Source organism: Pelophylax lessonae (genome assembly GCF_965119305.1).
Source record: "Pelophylax lessonae genome assembly, chromosome: 1".
NCBI lineage: Eukaryota > Metazoa > Chordata > Amphibia > Anura > Ranidae > Pelophylax > Pelophylax lessonae.
Window position 1 is genome coordinate 191,822,352 of NC_138768.1, and position 20,266 is coordinate 191,842,617.

A 20,266-nucleotide genomic window follows, 5' to 3' on the forward strand; every position below is an offset into this window, starting at 1 on the left:
GCTTAGACTCAGGTGAATGACTAGGTGTTACATCATCACTGGTTGCACCCTTTAATGCCACTCCAGCCCCCCCCCCCCCCCCTAGAGCCATTACAAGACACTCAGATTCTTCCTTTCACCACAAGGAATTTACTATAGAACAGTCTACCCCATGTTGCTGCATTTTCCTCTGAGAATCACTTGCCACATTTTCTGCACCCAACACTATGAATACCCCACTGGGGATTACCCATACAATGGTGCAAACCAGGCAAAAGAAAGCTACGTCCAGAACTCAGGCAATCATTCACAGTGCTGAAGGCCTGCAAACAGTCATCCTCAGAGTGATCATAACTCCGATTTTAACATCCACAGTTGGGGCAATCTACAGGAAGTGTGTTACTGGCCAGATCACTAGGGGGAAACGGGAGAAAGCCTAAAAAAGAAAAATGAATGCAGCCACCACATCTAATTATTGGTAACCTGCAAAATATTACATTTTTGATTTGGGGGTTTAATACCATTTTAAAGTTTTATAACAGTGTAGGTGCCTGAAGTGTTTTTTTTTTTTTTTAGTCCCTGTACTAGGGAACTCCAACTGTGGGAGACAGAAGGCAGCACAAGGACCAATCAGTTCTGCTTCAGTGCTGTGAGCATGCCGATAGGACGAGGAGGAGCATAGTGACAGAGATGAGCTTCTCATTCTGCTAATCCTTTTTTCACTGTTAAATCATAGGGCTTATGAAGGGGAGGGGACCTGTAAGTGTTGCCAAGAAAAATAAGGTATCTTACCCTGCTAGACAGGACTACTGAGTGGTGGAGCTGTGTAAATTAACAGGACTGGGTTGATGAATAAAAATCCTTTGATGGGTAAAATCGTTCCTATAGCATGTGTTCCATCGCTGTATGCAGCAGATTTAACTGTTTCCTCTTTGTCCAAAACTTAAAAAAAGGTGTGAGTTTTGCCTAAAGTATGTTCCTTGCAGAGGTTTGTGTTCTTTTTTTACTTATAAATTTAATACAGCTTGTAGTTTAAGCAGTGATTCTCATCGTTTGTATACAATTGTATGCACTTATTTGAGCAATCTTGATTTGGTTTTCGGCTGATCTTTTTTCATTATAAAGAGAAGTTTACCATTTGCCCATTCTAAAAGGGAATTGAGCAGGAAGTAGGTGTTTATACTTGTGATACAGGCTTTCATAAGAAAGATGTTTCTAATAATTTAGTATAATGTACAATATTAAAAAAAAAAAATTGCAGCATTAAAAAAAAATATAGATATTGGTACTATGTTGCTAGGTACAATTACATTTGCTTACAATGTTCCCATCAAAATTATTTGTCTTGCAGATGATTCTTGGAGCCTGTCTTCAAGCTGTGATCCATCAGTCTTCAATTTCTATAATTTTTTAAGAACGCATCCCATGTTATTGAGACGTAATTTTGGCTCTTCAGAATCATCCTCTACCAAAATGTGCCTGTCTATGGAAAATAGTTTGGCTGACAAAATTAACCTAAGTGAAAGAAGGTTGTTTTTCACTACTGCCCATGCTCATTTAAAGGCTGGATGTCCAATGCTAGCCCTTGAAGTATTATCCAAAATGCCTAAAGTTGTGAAAAAAACAAAGCCTCTACTTCGAACTTCAAGTTTGGCACATAATAGTAAAGTATCCACACCTGTATCTCCCTTACTTGGAGAAAAGAAAGACTCAGCTTGTGACTTTGACTGGTCAAGCTCCATGGTCAATGGTTTATCTGACTTCTCCTCTGGGAAGCAAACACATTCCGTCAGTCCATTTGATTGGAGCCAACCATCAATGGCAATGGAAGATGAGCCCTTAGAATTAAAATGGGATAGTGACACAGATGAAGAATCGGAGGCATCTGGATTATCAATGAAGGATGTGAAACCTTCACAAAGCACAGAAAGCAATAAGCAAGTGATGACCAGTGAAAGTTACTCAGATTCCTGTAGCGTTGATGAGAATGATTTTCTCAGTCCCACAGAAGATGTGATAGCTGCCCAGCTTAAGTTTAGAGCTTGCCTAAAGATTCTTACTGGGGAGCTGCGAACATTATCCACGGGTTATGAAGTTGATGGTGGCAAACTGAGATATCAGCTGTATAGCTGGCTGGAAAGAGCAGTTGTTGCTCTTCAAAAGATTTGTAAATATTGTGTTAATGTGGATGAGCTCAGTTCTGTGGGAGCTGTTGAATATTCGTATGAGGATAGTTTTGATGACTCTTTGGATCAAGCCACTTCAAAGCAGAGGAAAGAACTCCTTGAGAGACGTCAGTGGCTGTTGAAATTTCAATCACTGTTAAGAATGTTCCTGAGTTTTTGTGTACTTCATGGCTCTCATGGTGGTGGTTTGGCCTCTGTACGTATGGAATTAATACTACTTTTGCAGGAGTCACAACAGGTATTTTCCTTCTGATATATTTATGTTTAACCTCCTCATTCTTTAATTCCATTGTTCCATTGAGTTGTTTTTGTCCTTTTTGTGTAGCAAAATGATTTCTAGAGCACAATTGTTATCTTTCAGGTTCATAAGCTACCGTAGCTTGTTTTCCTGTCTTAGTGAAATGGTGATTTTAATGTAACTATTCTATTCCTTATAGAGCAGATATATCTGCCCATACAATAAATTTTTATTGTTTAGTAGAATTGTGTTTAACTACTACCCACCCGCATAACCTTAAATGAAGTCGTAGACTTTGACTGGAGATATCTAGAGGATGCCTACTGCTACAGCCATCATCCAGATATATTCTCTTTCACCTAGAAAATCCCTGCAATGTAAAAGCCATCCTAGCAGCTTTTTAGCCGCTGGATAGCTTTTAAAGGCAGTGGCAGGGGACCACAGAGCCAAAGTTGGCCTGGGTGGGAACTGGTTAAAAAGCTGTACGGTTAAAAAGCTGTACTTCAGGCAGATGGATAAACAAGGCCAGTTAATGCACTTGTGTATGCATTATAAATTATGATTTTTTTTTTTTTTTTTAAAGCAACTCATGCAAGCACCAAAGTCTATCTTGATAATTTACTTCTTAAAATCCCCGGTACAAACAGAGACAGGAATGGGCAGAACTAGGAGCCTATCTGGTGTATTGCAAATATACTGACGTGCTAGCGGAAGAAAGAAACAGAGGGATTTGTTTATCAGTCTGCTGCTGCATTGACTAGTCACAGGCTAGTGGCAGAGAGGTGGCCTAGCTTTATTTTCAACTACAATAGTAAAAATTCAGGTCACTAGCTTTTTAAATCTGTCTACCAAGGCTGCATAAATCTTTGGATTCGATGGACAAAATACAAGTTCTTTGCAGGTAAAACAGCTGCTGTATAGGTAATACATGTGTGGATTTAACGGTTTGCCTAGTTGTTCAGCTTTAAAGGAGAAGTACAGCCAAAGTTCACCAGCTCTCTGCTCAGGTAGCTCTGAGAATTGAGCGATCGGCATTGTTTGATCGCTTGGTTCTCAGTATTGGAGCCAGTGATGGACAGATAAAGCACTAAAATGATGCTGCAGCTAGGCAATTCCCGTAAATCTCTTTTAAAGTGAAACTGTGAGAATATACTCAGTCTTGATTCTAGCTTCACTACGTTGAGAGTATTGGACCTAGAACAAGCATTGCCAATGAAGTCTGAAAGACTGATCTGCCATCCTACATGTTTCTTTCAGTTGAGGTACTTCGCTAGGTAGTGAAGTAAGTTATCAGGATGATAGCCCTGAGCTTTGCACCCTTTTTTAGCAACGACATCCTACTTTTTTCTATCCTCAGAAGTTTCTTCTAACAGTACACACTAATCACTTTGTCTTAAAGTAGATTACCTCCTTTTCCCTGCTAAAACTAGATTAGATCACATCAGAGAATGAAAAGGAGGATCTCCCTCTGATAGTAGCAACAGCCACTCAATATATGATCCCTTCTACTCTTTATTCAGTGATTGCAGAGGAGAGAGGCACCAGCTGATGAGGTCCCGTATCCATCATGTCAGTCTGTGCTTTGCCACTAAGGCTATATATTTTCATAATGAACAGAATCGCATTACCACATGACTTGAGCTGCAATTGTTTTCGGAAATGTTAAAACCATGAAGGGCCCATTCTTACATTTGCACTCTTTTGTATTGCAGTAACACAGGCATGCTGACGTGTGTTGTGTTAAAGAGGAAGTAAACTCTTCCTTTTTTTTTTTTCTCCTGCAAAGAAAATGCATAATGTGCTAGTATGCATCTCATACTAGCACATTATGTGACATTTACCTGCAAACAAAGCCTGCGTTGTCCCCACTGCTGGCTGCATCATCTTCCCCCGTCTTCCTTCCTGGTCTGCGGACTCCAGCTGTATTACTGGCTGTAGTCGAGCGACGTCACTCCCACGCATTCGCATGGGAGCCGCCTGTCATGGCACAGGGCTCAGAAGAAACCGCAAACTGTACACAATTCCTGGAAGCTGAAAACATCCCAGTACTTACATTTCCAGCATACTTGCCGGACATGTCAACCATTGAGCATGTTTAGGATGCTTTGGATAGGCGTATACGACAGCATGTTCCAGGTCCTGCCAATATCCAGCAACTTCGCACAGGCCACAATCAACCACCTGATCAATTCTATGCGAAGGAGATGTGTTGCACTGTGTGAGGCAAATAATGTTCACACCAAATACTGACTGTTTTTCAGACCCCCCCCCAAATACATTAAAACTGCACATTTTTCGAGTGGCCTTTATTGTGGCCAGCCTTAGGCCCCTTTCACACAGGCGGACCCATCAGATCCGCCTGTCCGTTTTTCTTTGCCGGATCTGAACGGATGCCCCGTGCATCTCTATGGGGCATCGGATATCAACGGAGACCTGTCCGCTGACATCCGATCTGATCTGTCAAATCTGGATGATGGAAACCCTCTTTTCCATCCCTCCAGCAGATCGGATAGGATCAGATGAGAACGGAAAGATGGTCCGTTCCCATCCGATTCCCCCATAGAGAACAGTGGGACCTGACAGCTCTGTCTCTGCACACAGCGCGGAGACACAGCTGCCATCCGCCTGCTCAGCGGGGGATCGGCGGATCGATCCTCCGACGGACCGGAATGTGTAAAAGGGGCCTAAGGCATACCTGTGCAATAATCGTGCTGTCCAATCAGCCTCTTGATATGCCACACCTGTGAGGGGGATGTATTATCTTGGCAATGGAGAAGTGCTCACTAACACATATTTAGACAGATTTGTGAAAAATATGTGACAGAAATAGGCCTTTTGTGTACATGGAAAAAGTCTTACATCTTTGAGTTCAGCTCATGAAAAATGGGGCAAAAACAAAGGTGTTGCGTTTATAATTTTGTTTAGTGTGTGTGTGTGTGTATATGTATGTATATATGTGTGTGTGTATATATACTAGGGATTGATATAGACTTTCCCCGATATATCGGAATCAGGTTTCGATTTACCGATATTGCCGATATTTCGGGAAAGTGCATGTACCAGGGTGATGCCTGCAGCTAGATGCATCACCCCGGTACTGGTGTCCATAGCCGACGGTCGGCTGTCTTATAATGACAACCGATGCGGCTAAGAAGCCGCTCGGCTGTCATTCCAAGAAGTGGGAGGGGACGTCCCCCCCTCCCGCCGCCTTCCGCGGCTCGCCTGGGTCTCCTGTCACACCAGGAGACCCGGGCATCCTACCTTCACCGCCGCCGTCTGACCAGGTCTCCATCTGCACCGCCGCTGTCTGACCTAGTCTCCATTTCTTTGAATTTGGCGCGGCTGAGTACCCGGAAGTGATGTCATGTCATGACATCACTTCCAGGTACTGGCAGCGCCAAATTCAAAATCTTACAGCATTCAAAACGGCCAAACTTGGCGTTTTGAATGCTTTAAGTGCAGAGGAGGGGTTTGGGGTCTTTTAGACCCCCAGATCCCTCCACCACAATACCTGTAGACATAAAAAAAAAAGAATTTTAATGTCCGAAAATATCGGCCGATATCCGATGACCAAAATATCGGTATCGGCGGTAAAAAAAACGATATCGGTCAATCACTAGTATAAACACATACATATCACATTTTTGTTTTTGGGTTCAGATATATTTTATTCTTGCAATACCCTAAATTAATTTATGAATTGCAAGCTGCCCATTCCTGAATGCATGTAAAAAATTGTCGTAAATTTGTTTGTGTAGTTTTAACTTGTTTTGACTCTTAAACACAAAAATATGTTGATGTAGATGTGTTTGGTGTGAATGTGTTGTCTTTGCAATTGCTTTTACTAAATGACTGCAATTACGTCTGTTGCTTCTGATTTTGCACTATTATCATTTATACTCAATTTTGTTTGCTTACTCATTTAGGATAGCTCACTCCTCTCTAATCCTCAGACAGAGCAAACTTCAATTCCGCTCCTTTTTGCTTGCACAGCAAGTGCCAAAACTGTTGTAGCCAATCCTTTGCAGCACCTGAGCAACTTAACTCATGATATCTTACATGCCATAATAAATCTTGATTCACCACCTCATCCTGAAACACAAAACAACAAGGTATGTTTATTTCTTTTTTTTTTTTATTTCGGGAAAAGTCCTAATTTTATAATAAACCTAAAATGAAGAAGGTAGGAAAATATAATAATCTCCTAATCCCACCCACAGAACCCACACAACATTTTGCAACACAGTTTGTAAAGTATGCGACATATGAAATGACAATTGGTACAGATATGCAGTAAAAAGTCAAATACACTTGGTTTGCTACTTGTTTAATATTGCACAGCCTTTTACAAAATAGACTGTACAGTCAAAATACAACACAAGAGGAATACAACACAAGAGGTTAATGAGAGCCCTGCTCTTGAGAGTACATCACAATAAATAGCTATGTAATGTAGATTACCTTAGTTACTTTGTCTGCAAAGTAAAGTAAGTAGAGTGGTACAAATCCTTCTGTGTCTGGTCATTACTCTTATACTGTATGTAAATTATCCTGATTTGCCATTAAGTCTTAAGTGTGGCCAATGTGGAAGCTCCAGACAATTTTCCCAAGGTCTGGTGAGTTTATGTGGGCACTGTTGGTACGGTGGTTTCTCCCTTTCTAATAAGATATTGACAAGGTTCCCTTTAATTGGTGAAAGTTGGATAGTAATTGTGCAATTAATATGCAGGTCACAAAGTATAGTCTGATAATAGATGTTTGAAATTCTGGAACAATTTCTTCTGGTTGAATACCCAGAATACATACTTTGGGGTCTAAAAGTACTATGATGGAGGTAATTTATCATTTTAAATATGGAGGTTCTCAAAATGTTTCAAGGACTAGGACTCAATAACACATGCATTACCCAGCCTATATCTTGCAAGGTACTCACCAATGTAATCTTTAGTACGGGAATTAACTGCTATTCATTTTTTGATAGGAGAGTTTTTCTTTTTATCTAGGGAAATATTTACTGACGTGTTTTACCTTCTATTCTCCAGATTTATGTAATGCATACTCTGGCTGCATCTCTTTCTGCCTGCATATATCAGTGCCTTTGTGGAGGGCAAGCCAACAGGTACAGTACATTTGTATTTTTGCTTATGTTATTTATATAGGCCAACAAAACTTTGAACACTAAGGCAATAGAAATGTGAAATCCTTAGTAACTCAAGGACAAATCTTTACAATTTATGTTACAGTTACTGTCACTTCAAACATTCTCTAAAATACATGTATATGCTTTGGTATATACAGGCATTCTTGTGCTTTTAGCTGTGTTCAGTGCTGTTCAAACTAAGGTGAATAGGGTTCATTGAGCTCTGTAAGCATGAACCTGGGTTCTGCAATATGCAAGTCAGACCAGGGGGTTTGCACAGCGCAAGGCTAATGTAAAGATATGAGAAAAACTGCGTTAGATCAAAAACACCAGCAATATGTCAATTTTGTGTCCTATTTTGTTTCAGTGCCTCCATGCAGACCAATCCATTTACAGGTATGGTGTACCAGAGTGTTCTGCTTATTCACAGACAACCAATAAGAACAACAAGTCTGGATGAAGCAGTGATACCAAACACATCTCCCACTCATTGGCCAGGTACTCTAAACAAAACATTGAAGAGCTGTATAGATATCTATTTATAACCCGGTAATAATTAAGACTCAGTTGGGCCCTTTCTCATTTGGAGCTGAAAGGGCTGCTATTACACAGCTTGGCTGATATAAATTGGACACCTAGGATAATGTATCTGTTTTATGGTATGCTGGCCTCACAGCTGTTAACACTTTTTCTCCTAACTCTCATTTTGCGTGCCACGTTTGTCCATAGGGAATTTTTTTTATTTATTAATATATTTTTTTTACTAAAAAGGGTGTTTTTTGTGGATTTATACTCTGGCTGTGTCATGAGTTTATAAGTATTGCGCTTGGCACCTGTTTTCATTCATTATGGTAAACATCAGTCATTCTTTAGACGTGTACTACATCCCGCAGAAACCTTTTTATCTTAAAGGAGTTGTAAAGTCAGAAAGTTTTTTTTATATTAATACATTCTGTGCATTAAGATAAAAAGCCTTCTGTGTGCAGCAGCCCCCTAATAGTTAGCTGAGCCCCCTTTCTATGCAGTGATGTCCACAAGTGCTTCAGCTGTGTGGGAGACTCTCTCCTGATTGGCAAAGACACAGCAGCTGCACCATTGGCTCCTGCTGCTGTCAATCAAACTTAGCCAATTAAGAGAGAGGGGCAGGGCTAAATGGCAGCTTTGTGTCTGATTAGACACAGAGCTACAGCTCGGCTCAGGTGCCCCCATAGCAAGCTACTTGCTGTGGGGGCACTCATCAGGAGGGACCAGGAGAGCCGAAGAGGAGGATCCGGGCTGCCTTGTGCAAAACCACTGCACAGAGGAGGAAAGTATACCATGTTTGTTCTTTTAAAAAAAAAAAAAAAAACGTAACTTTACAATCATTTTAATTACACAGGGCTGCTATTCAAAGACTGTGCTGCTATATTCAGGTATTTTGACCCTAGCAAAAAGTTTTGCTATGGCTGATCCTAGAGCATACCCATATAACCCCACCCACTTTTAGAAGCTCAGTTTTTTGCTAGTGTCCTTAGGTTATGGATTTGAGGGACCAGGAGAGCCGAAGAGGGACCAGAGAAGAGGAGGATCCGGGCTGCCTTGTGCAAAACCACTGCACAGAGGAGGAAAGTATACCATGTTTGTTCTTTTAAAAAAAAAAAAAAAAAAAAACGTAACTTTACAATCATTTTAATTACACAGGGCTGCTATTCAAAGACTGTGCTGCTATATTCAGGTATTTTGACCCTAGCAAAAAGTTTTGCTATGGCTGATCCTAGAGCATACCCATATAACCCCACCCACTTTTAGAAGCTCAGTTTTTTGCTAGTGTCCTTAGGTTATGGATTTGATCTCCCCTGGAGAAGTATTTTTTTTATTTTTAAGCCACTCAAGTTTTTATTTTCATCTGAATCTTCTCAACATCTGGCTACTTATTGAACGGTGTTATCTAGCAGTTTATAGATCAGTTACTACCTTGGGGACCATACCCGGGACTGTAATGTTTGCTTCCGCCACTGGAACCTGCATTAGATGCTCACCCTGGCACGAAGTGCAACATGTAAAATTAGCTTCATGGAGCTATTCAGTTCAAGAGCTGTGGCCCATTTCTATGGTTCCCACATTCTAAAGATCCCTTTGGGAGTATGCCCATAATGGCAGGCAAAGCCTGAACCTCAATAGGCCCAGCTTCTTGTGTAAGGTTAGACAGGGTTTCCTTGTATAAAGAATCCAAACAACACTGACTGCATGGCATCATGGACAGAGGATTTGGGGTGGTGTTCACTTTACTGTGGCACGCCCTGTGATTTTGTCTCTAATGCTTTTCAGCAAGTAATTTTAAAATTGGCGTTTTTTGTCTCCTATCTGGACATAGTTTCAGAAGGATGAGCTTACAGCGTCACACCTCCCAGATGGCATGTTTCCACCAGCCTCGCTGTGTTCCGGCGGCTGTCTTCTACAGAAACACAGCCACAAGAACTTGGTCATTGCCTGGTTATAGTGGCCTTCTACAGACATGCAAAACCCCCTCCATTTCGCACTCATGAATTGTGAGGATCCCTCTGGGCATCTTAACACTAGCAATGGTGTATCACTGGCTCAAGGGAGCTAGGACAAAAGGGCCTAATAGTATGCATTCTGCAAACCGCCTACAGAAAACACAGAATACCACTCCGGTTGATAGCTTTTCTCTTTTCCCAGAGACAAAGCAGATCTCTATGCCGGTATGTCTGCATGCTTTGAAGAACTTTATGCTTATAGAAACTCTCTTGAAGCTTATAAGGTATAATGGTTTTGTGCAAAATGCTTTGACACAGTAATGCAGTTCGCTGTCTATTAAGTTGATTTTTCACTGCCAAAACAGATCCCTATGCGCACTAACACACTGGATAAATTTAAAAAGACTTTTCTCCAATCGTCTTCCAGGACAGCCTCTGAGATCTAGGGCTCCCCCCTCCGGACAGGAAACACGTACCCCAATTAAAATAAAAGGCAGTCCTCCAGGCCCACACCTTAGTAATATTGTTTCCTCTGGAAGGATAGGTTGCACGTGGAGGAACTGAGGGAGCTGTAGGTCTCAGAGGCTGGCTGTGGAGCTTCCTGCAAGAAATAGATGCTGTAACTTTTCTTCCTGGTATGATCCCTCCCTGGGGAAGTGGAGTGGAGCTGTGCATCCTGTTTTCATCCTTGGGGACAGAGAGGTCCGCTGATGGCTTATTCCCAGCTCCCCCTGTGTATGCTGGCCAGCTCGGTGTGCTTCGCTAGGAGAGGAGAGCGGCGTGTCGCGTCCAGCGGGGGCGGAGCCTGTGTGTTCCACGTTGGTAGCCGAAAATTGCATAGGCAAAATGGGCCGGCCGAGTGATGTCCTCAGCAGGCGCCGGGGGCTCGTGGGTTCCAGCCTCTTAAAGCGGGGCAGACAGCAGGAAATCGGGCTGCTGGTGCCAGAGTGTTAACCAGCACAGCTGTTAGAAAATGCTCAGAAAGCAGCATGGACACCCCTGTTACATCACAAGCAGGAGAATCTGCTGCAGTGGACACCAGCTCCTCTCAGGTAAGCTGGGGATTGGGTCCCTTTGGCTTGCACCTGGGATATTTTTTCTTTTACTGACCTATGGGCTATAGGGATAGTCTCAGCAGTCAGGGGCACTCTTGGGTTTATCTTTATAAAGATGTTTAAACAAAAAATTATTTTAATTTATATTCACTCCTTTTCGGTGGCGAGGGTTGTGGCCTTCCTGCAGAAAGGTGTGGAACAGCATTTGGCCCTGGGCACGATCAAAGGTCAGTTGTCGACCTTAGCCTTTTTCTTCCAGCATCCCTTGGCGACAAATTCCTTGATTCGCACCTTTATTCAAGGGGTGCGTCATCTGGCTCCCCCGCGGAGGGCTCTGTTGCCTATGTGGGACCTGAATTTGGTCTTGTCCGTTTTGCGACGGCCTCCCTTTGTGAACATCAGAGAAAATAGCCACCAGAAAGGCCACTTTCTGGGACAATACAGGCAGAGCTATCACCTCTGCTCGCAGAGTGTCTGAAATGGCGGCTCTGTCTTGCCATTGGCCTTATCTGGCTGTTCATAGGGATTGAGTGGTCCTGCAACCTTATCAGTCTTTTCTCCCTACGGTGGTGTCGGATTTCCACCTCAATGAATATGTTGTGTTGCCTTCGCTTTGTGCAAAGTCCAAGCATCCCAAGGAATTTGCCTTGCATTCTTTGGATGTGGTTAGGGCGATCAGGGTTTACCTGTCTGCCACTGAGTTTTTTAGGAAGTTTGATTCCCTGTTTGTCCTTTCCGAGGGACTTCAGAAGGGTTCGGCTGCGTCCGCTGCGGCCATTTACAAATGGATCAGACGGACTATTGTTCAGGCCTATTCACTGTAGGGTCAGGTGCCTCCTTTCCCGGTGAGGGCACATTCTACTAGAGCCATAAGTTCCTCTTGGGCTTTTCGCCATCAGGCTTCTGTGGCTCTGGTGTGCAAAGCGGCGACCTGGTCATCTGTGCACACTTTCACAAACTTTTACAAGCTTGACGTAATGGCATCCTCAGATGCTTCCTTTGGCCGCAAGGCTTTGAGCGCGGCAGTTTGTCGAAGGGACATGTTTTGTCTCTTCCTGGGGTGATATTTGTTCTGGGGTTGGCTCTTGTTGAGCTTCTGTTGCCCTGTTGGCTCAGTTTTCTCTGGCCTTGTTGACACGTTGCCATGCTGTTGGCTGCGTCTTTTCCCACCCCTCACACCTGCACTGCTTTGGGACATCCCAATAGTGAAGAACATATGGAAGGGCTGTGACTGTCAGAGGACGTCAGAGAAAATATAATTTTTGTAAGAACTTACTGTAAAATTCTTATCTCTGAGTCCTCTGACAGTCGCAGCCCCCGCCCCTCTATTTTGGGGTTGGTTGTCTTCCTGTGCTGCTTGCTACGAAACTGAATAGCTGAGGGTAATGTCCAGAGGGACAGCCTCCTAAAGGTGTGCCTTTGTTTAACTTTTTTTTTTTTTATCAAGTTTTCACTACCTAGCCTGCTCCCAAAGAGGGCACCGTTACCCAATAGCGAATAACATATGGAAGGGCTGCGACTGTCAGAGGACTCGGAGAAAAGAATTTTACGGTAAGTTCTTACAAAAATTCTATTTTTTCTCTTTCGTTTATTAACGGACACAGCTCCATATCTTCTTGACCCTTGGGTTTATGCTGCCCCCTACAGGAGTAGGACACTAGGCTGAAAAAAGTTTGACTACATCTATAGGGCAGTCGAATTTCCTGCTATAGGTCTTCTGTTTTTTTTCTGCCTAGTCAGGAGTAAGGACCTAGTTCCTTGCTGAGATCTCTGGTGCTAGCATTTTTTCCTTTTTTGAATGGAATTTTTGCTCCTTTTTATTATTTTCTGTTCCTGTGTGAAGTGCTATCAATTCTGTTCCCCCACTTGCTGTACGTGAGGAGCATTATCAAGAGATCTTGCCTCGGCTCCTTGGGTCTTAACAAAGTGTTGGCCCCAGTGTTGGCATTGTTGCACCAGCGGGGGATTGCGGTACTGGAGTACCAAGATATAAATTTCATTTGGGTACAGCATTGCATGACCACGCAATCGTCAGTTAAAGTAGCGCAGTGCCACATAGCAAAAAATGGCTTTATTAATGAAGGGGGTAAAACCTTCTGGAGCTGAAATGATTAAATGCAATAGCTGCACTAGCTTTCTTATTTTCACACACTTTTTTCTTTTGTTTTAACCTATTAATCCCACCAGTATCATACTTGCTGTCCTTGGATGACAATTGTCTTCAACAGCATTGTCCCACTAAGACAGGTAGTGTGTTATGATTACCTAACCCTGTGTTAGGACCACAAAACATCTCCCTCTCCTCTTTATAATTGGTAGGTACTATAGAGAAAAATAACTGATAATAGTCTAGAGCCGGGGTCCTCAATAGGCAGACTCGGGGCCGCCTCCGGACCCACACGGACTTCAATCTGGACCGCTGAAGAGGTCTCCTTCCTTCTGTCATCAACGGGGGTCAGAATGGAGAGGATCGGAGTGGCTGTGTGTTACACTGGCAGCGCCGCATGATTACAAAAAGCCGAGTTCTTCTGCTTACCCGGAGAAGAGGCTGTCCTACAAAGTCCCGCCTCCTGGGCCGGCTCTTACCTATGATAGACAGAACACTGGTGACGTCTATCATAGAAGCCGGTCCAGGAGGCGGGACTTCGAATGACATCCTCACCGGGTAAGCAGAAGAACTCGGCTTTTTGTAATCATGCGACGCTGCCAGTGTAAGACACAGCCACTCCGATCCTCTCCATTCTGCCCCCCCCCCCGCTGATGTCACTGGTCACTCTTCATTAATGGGGGCATGGGTCACTGGTCGCTCTGCATTAATAGGGGCACGCACATGGTCACTAAGCATTAATAGGGGCACGCACATGGTCACTCTGCATTAATGGGGGCACGCACATGGTCGCTCTGCATTAATGGGGGCACGCACAATGGTCACTCTGCATTAATGGGGGCACGCACACTGGTCGCTCTGCATTAATGGGGGCACGCACACTGGTCGCTCTGCATTAATGGGGGCCTCTGGCAGATGCCTCGGATGCGCTGGTGGTGCCTTGGAATCAGTATCGCCTGATTTATGCCTTCCCACCGATTCCGTTGTTGTCCAGGTTCCTTCGCATGTTGGTCTCGGAACCGAAGTTGGTGATTCTGGTGGCCCCAGACTGGCCGCGCCAGTTTTGGTACGCGGACATCATACAACTGGTCGTCGAGCCTCCATGGCGGCTACCGTTGAGAGACGATCTACTGTCTCAGGGGACTATCTTCCATCCTGCTTTACAGTCGCTGGTTTTAATGGCGTGGCTGTTGAGAGCCAGGTCCTGAGAGACGGAGTTCTCTCGTCGGCGGTCATTCCTACCCTAATCAAGGCTAGGAAGGCCTCGTCCGGTAAGATCTGTTACCGTACCTGGAAGGCTTATTTTGCCTGGTGTGAATCCAGGGGCTTCCATCCTCGCTCCTTCTCGGTGGCGAGGGTGTTGGCCTTCCTGCAATCGGGAGTGGACCAGCGTCTTGCGCTGACCTCGATTAAGGGTCAGTTGTTGGCACTGGCAATCCTTTTCCAGCGCCCCTTGGCGTCAAACTCTTTGATACGCACCTTCATTCAAGGGGTGCGTCATTTGGCTCCTCCTAGGAGAGCGCCTTTACCTCCTTGGGACCTGAATTTGGTCCTATCCGTTTTGCAACGTCCTCCCTTTGAGAACATCAGGGAGATTCCTCTGCCTGTGCTGTCACGAAAGGTTGCCTTTCTGGTGGTGATCACATCTGCCCGCAGAGTGTCGGAGTTGGCGGCTCTGTCCTGTCGCTCCCCTTACCTGGTGGTTCATAGGGATAAGGTGGTCTTACGACCTAACCAATCTTTCCTTCCTAAGGTGGTTTCAGATTTTCATTTTAATGAGGATATTGTCTTGCCTTCGCTGTGTGCGAATCCTAAGCATCCTAAGGAGTTTGCTTTGCATTCCTTGGATGTAGTCCGGGCGATCAGGGTGTACCTGTCGTCTACTGAATCCTTCAGGAAGTCAGTAGACGACAGGAAAAGATTCTCTCTTCATCCTTCCTGAGGGCCCTAGGAAGGCTATGGCTGCGTCTGCGGCAACCATTTCAAAATTAATCAGACAGACGATTGTACAGGCCTATTCCATTAGGGAACGGGTTCCGCCCTTCCCTGTCAAGGTGCACTCTACCAGAGCAGTGAGTGCGTCCTGGGCTTTCCGACATCAGGCTTCGGTGGCCCAGGTGCGCAAAGCAGCGACTTGGTCGTCCGTTCACACCTTTTCCAAATTCTACAAACTTGATGTTTTGGCATCAGCAGATGCCTCCTTTGACCGCAAAGTTCTGTGTGCGGCAGTGCCTTGATGGGGACATGGTGTTACCTGTCCCTGTCTGTTGGGGTTGTTTTCCCCTTTGTTTATTTGCTTTCCTGGGTTGTTTGCTCCAGTTGAGCTTTTCTGTTACCCAGAGTTTTTACCTTTTCTGCTCAGATAAGGTTCCTTTCTCTGACCTGGGTGCTGCGTTGCCTTTGTGACGGTTGCGCTTCCCACCCCTCATGTCTACACTGCTTTGGGACATCCCATTGGTGAAGACTGAATGAGTGGGCGGCGACTGTCAGAGGACGTAAGAGAAAACTCAATTTTTGTTAAATTTTACCGTAAAATTCCTTTCTCTGAGTCCTCTGACAGTCGCCGCCCCCGCCCCTCTTGTGGGGTTCTTTTGGACTTTTAACTGTTTGCTACCAAACTGAGTTGGGAATGCTGATAGCAGGGGGGTATTGGACCAGAGGGACAGCCCCCTACACGTGTGTCTATGTAAATTGCTTTGTTTCTAACAAGTCTTATGCCTAGCTTGCTCCTATGGATAAGAGGTCAATACCCATTGGTGAAGACTGTATGAGTGGGCAGCGACTGTCAGAGGACTCAGAGAAAGGAATTTTACGGTAAAATTTTACAAAAATTCCGTTATGTGCCTCCCACTTTTTAAGGGACCAAAAGTAATGGGACAGATAACAATCATAAATCAAACCTTCACTTTTTAATACTTGGTTGCAAATCCTTTGCAGTCAATTACAGCCTGAAGTCTGGAACGCATAGACATCACCAGACAATGGGTTTCATCCCTGGTGATGCTCTGCCAGGCCTCTACTGCAACTGTCTTCAGTTCCTGCTTGTTCTTGGGGCATTTTCCCTTCAAATTTGTCTTCAGCAAGGGAAATGCATGCTCAATCGGATTCAGGTCAGGTGATTGACTTGGCCATTGCATAACATTCCACTTCTTTCCCTTAAACTCTTTGGTCGCTTTCGCAGTATGCTTCGGGTCATTGTCCATCTGCACTGTGAAGCGCCATCCAATGAGTTCTGAAGCATTTGGCTGAATATGAGCAGATAATATTGCCCGAAACACTTCAGAATTCATCCTGCTGCTTTTGTCAGCAGTCACATCATCAATAAATACAAGAGAATCAGTTCCATTGGCAGCCATACATGCCCACGCCATGACACTACCACCACCATGCTTCACTGATGAGGTGGTATGCTTTGGATCATGAGCAGTTCCTTTCCTTCTCCATACTCTTCTCTTCCCACCACTCTGGTACAAGTTGATCTTGGTCTCATCTGTCCATAGGATGTTGTTCCAGAACTGTGAAGGCTTTTTTAGATGATGTTTGGCAAACTCTAATCTGGCCTTCCTGTTTTTGAGGCTCACCAATGGTTTACATCTTGTGGTGAACCCTCTGTATTCACTCTGGTGAAGTCTTCTCTTGATTTTTGACTTTGACACAAATACATCTACCTCCTGGAGAGTGTTGATCTGGCCAACTGTTGTGAAGGATGTTTTCTTCACCAGGGAAAGAATTCTTTGGTCATCTACCACGGTTCTTTTCCATGATCTTCCGGGTCTTTTGGTGTTGCTGAGCTCACCGGTGCGTTCTTTCTTTTTAAGGATGTTCCAAACAGTTGATTTGGCCACACCAAATGTTTTGCGATCTCTCTGATGGGTTTGTTTTGTTTTTTTTCAGCCTAATGATTTCTTGCTTCACTTATAGTGACAGCTCTTTGGATCTCATATTGAGAGTTGACAGTAACAGATTCCAAATGCAAATAGCACACTTGAAATGAAATCTGGACCTTTTATCTGCTCCTTGTAAATGGGATAATGAGGGAATAACACACACCTGGCCATGGAACAGCTGAGCAGCCAATTGTCCCATTACTTTTGATCCCTTAAAAAGTGGGAGGCACATATACAAACTGTTGTAATTCCTACACCGTTCACCTGATTTGGATGCAAATACCCTCAAATTAAAGCAGAAAGTCTGCAGTTAAAGCACATTTTGTTTGTTTCATTTCAAATCCATTGTGGTGGTGTAGAGAGCCAAAAAGATTAGAATTGTGACAATGTCCCAATATTTATGGAACCTGACTGTAAGCTTATAATAAAGCACTGTTGAGGACTGTGCACTGTTTAAGAGATATTCTAGCAAGCAACGCTGCCACATGCACTCTGAAGGATTGGCATACCCATGCTTTACCGCTTTAAATTGTTTCAATCCATTGTTCTATGTAAAAAAAAAAAAATGAATACACAACAAAGTATGAGCACAGCAAAATCAGCCTCCTGGATTGCTTGGGTCTTTAGACTTAACTGTGTGTGTAAATATGCTGAAGTGAAAGGGAGCCTAACGCAAGACAGAAGGCAACATAATATTTATATCCTGTTTACTGTATGTTATATTTGCCTGACTATATTTTTGTGTCGTGTCCATCATAAAAGAAAATATGTAAAAAAAAAAACATGCATTCCCTTTATAATGAATGCTGAAAATAAGTTGTGTTTTTCTCACATTTTAGGAATAACTTCATTAATTCGCCTGCTGAATTCTGCTGGAGAGGAAGCTCAGCCAGGGCTCACTATTCTGCTTTGTGAAATTCTCACTGCTGTCTACTTAAGTTTGTTCAGTCATGGACTAGCCACTCACTCCAGCCAGGAATTATTCTGTGTTGTTGCTCATCCTCTGAATGACAAGATGTGGTCTGCGGTCTATGGAGGAGGAGCACGAATCCCATGCAGGGGACAGATGCCTGTTAAACCTGGCACAGGTTGGCTTGCTTTTAAATAGATCTTTTTATCAGAAATGTTTAACCAAGAATGTTTCAGGAATATCTTTACTCTTTAATATTGTATGTTCATGCACATCGGTATTAATTAGCATAACAACCTACTTGCTTACTCTACTTAATAAATGTCATCTCTCTCTTCTAACCCCTTTAAGAAATTCTTTGAGGTTTACATGGTGTTCGCATATGTTAGTAGGATTTTGCTAGTATGTTTCAATCAAAAAACACAATCCAATTTTATTAACTATTCCTAATCTAAAATTATTTTGAGGGTAAATGTACTGTTTGCAATCTTATGCCAGTAAAAATGTTGACCATTTGAAGTTAATATGATTGGAAATGGAATTTAACAGGGAACCGAACAGCTGTTACATTTTATATCTGAAGTATGTACAACAGCATGTCTATTTACCTTTCTGCCTCAGATTTAGCACTTCTTCCAGGATTCAGCAGTGGGAGCTATGGCTATAATAAAGTAATGACAGGTTCTCTTTAAACTATGGTAAACTTAAAGTTAGATGAAGTGATATACCGATCTGGACTTCTAAAAGTTAGCTTGGCCAAGTCTTTTTCCCATATCACAAACATTTCTATAAGTCTGAGAGGAAAGCTTATTATAGCAAATGACCAACAGGGAGAGGGGAGGCCAAGCTCAACTTTTGTGATCAATTTATGGCAAAGCCCTTTTGCTGTGAAATTAATGTTTGAACTTCCTAAAATTAACTTTTGTTCACAATAAACTTTCTAAACTATTACAGTGCAAGTACAGCAGCCACCCACACTTTTTTGCATAGACCATCAAATGCTTTGTGTATCACCCAGAAACGTATGGATTTCTGTTACAGAGATTTTAAAACTGCCTCTGTGTTTGAGAGCATAGGTCTGTCCGCTCCTATTTCTTGTACCTCACTATCTGCCCATAGCTATGTATGTCTGTGAAGTAGATGAGGGCTATCCTGAGCATTTGATCACTGGAGTTGATTCAAGTGTGCATAATAGAGCAATCCTGGGGCGCACTGCAAAATTTTTGATTAATAAAGCAAGCCCTTCTAGGCTCTGCTCTGAGCCTACTGACAGTGTAAACATACGCTCACTATAATCTTTCAGTTAAAATATTAAGAAAACAAGTGAATGTTTTTTTAATTTAGTTTAACAGGTATATCACAAAGTAAGGATGCACTTTCAGTACCTGTATAATGTAACATTAAACAGCTCAGTATACTGAGAGTATGGGTTAGTAGGAGTACCTTCTTTATTTGCGCTCGCAGCAACTGAATGGAGGCCTTCATCTTTATTCTGCTAAGTAATGCAGCTTCCTGGTTGTCTGAATATCCTTTTCCTAAAGTATGGAGATGTGTTAATGTTAATAAAAGTGTATTGTGATAAATTAACGGCTTGGTATCAAGAGTAGCAAACCAACATCTTTATTAAAATGAAGTGGTAAGACTTCTAATAAGTACCACTCCCTAATGTGTTTTGTTAAAATCCTTGACAGCCCATCACATGCTCTGAACTCTTTCTCTTTTTTTTTGTTTTGGCAGGGAAATACTTTTCTATTCCCAGCCCTCATCAGGTAGTTGTGTTCTCCATGGAATGTGTTGGCTTTACCAAAGCCCTTACTGCCATCAGTACTCATAGTCCTCCCAGCCCTGCAGGCAAGGACTTAGATTTTAGCTGGGGCCTTAACCTGATTTTGCATACTAAGGAAACAGTTCACCATTAGAATGGTTTTACATTATTTTAAGTTTTACTTTTTTTGTCATAAGGCTGCATTTTTTTGTAATATTTCCATGGATTTCTAATTGTTGATTTAAATGAATTGCGTTTGATTGTGATATTGAATGATGTTGGGTACTCAATACCACTATGGCTTAGTAAGTTCATTTATATTTTAAACTGTATTCAGTTATAATAATCCAAGTTCATCTTACTATGTATTACCTCAGCTGGACTTCCCTGAGGTTAAACCAGAAATGTATTTGTCAATACAGACAAGCTGTAGTAAAAGAGATTAGTGTGCAGGTAATTCTATACATTAAAACGTGTTTGGCAGAAACTGTTAGAAATCCATGGACTCTTGCTTGATGTGCT

General features: G+C 43.0%; 1 protein-coding gene across 4 annotated transcripts in view; it reads left to right on the top strand.

Moving 5' to 3' along the window:
- The window catches only part of DMXL1 (Dmx like 1), a 328,770-nt gene that overhangs the window by 228,937 nt on the left and 79,567 nt on the right, over positions 1-20,266 (top strand). For 3 of the 4 annotated variants that reach the window (XM_082251708.1, XM_082251710.1, XM_082251709.1), the window contains exons 24-28: positions 1,331-2,403; positions 6,330-6,515; positions 7,446-7,522; positions 7,911-8,041; positions 17,909-18,157. In XM_082251708.1, coding sequence (XP_082107834.1) covers positions 1,331-2,403; positions 6,330-6,515; positions 7,446-7,522; positions 7,911-8,041; positions 17,909-18,157 — 1,716 coding nt within the window. Of the gene's footprint in view, positions 1-1,330; positions 2,404-6,329; positions 6,516-7,445; positions 7,523-7,910; positions 8,042-17,908; positions 18,158-19,716; positions 19,831-20,266 lie in introns of all 4 variants that reach the window. The other variant, XM_082251711.1, reaches the window with a different exon arrangement.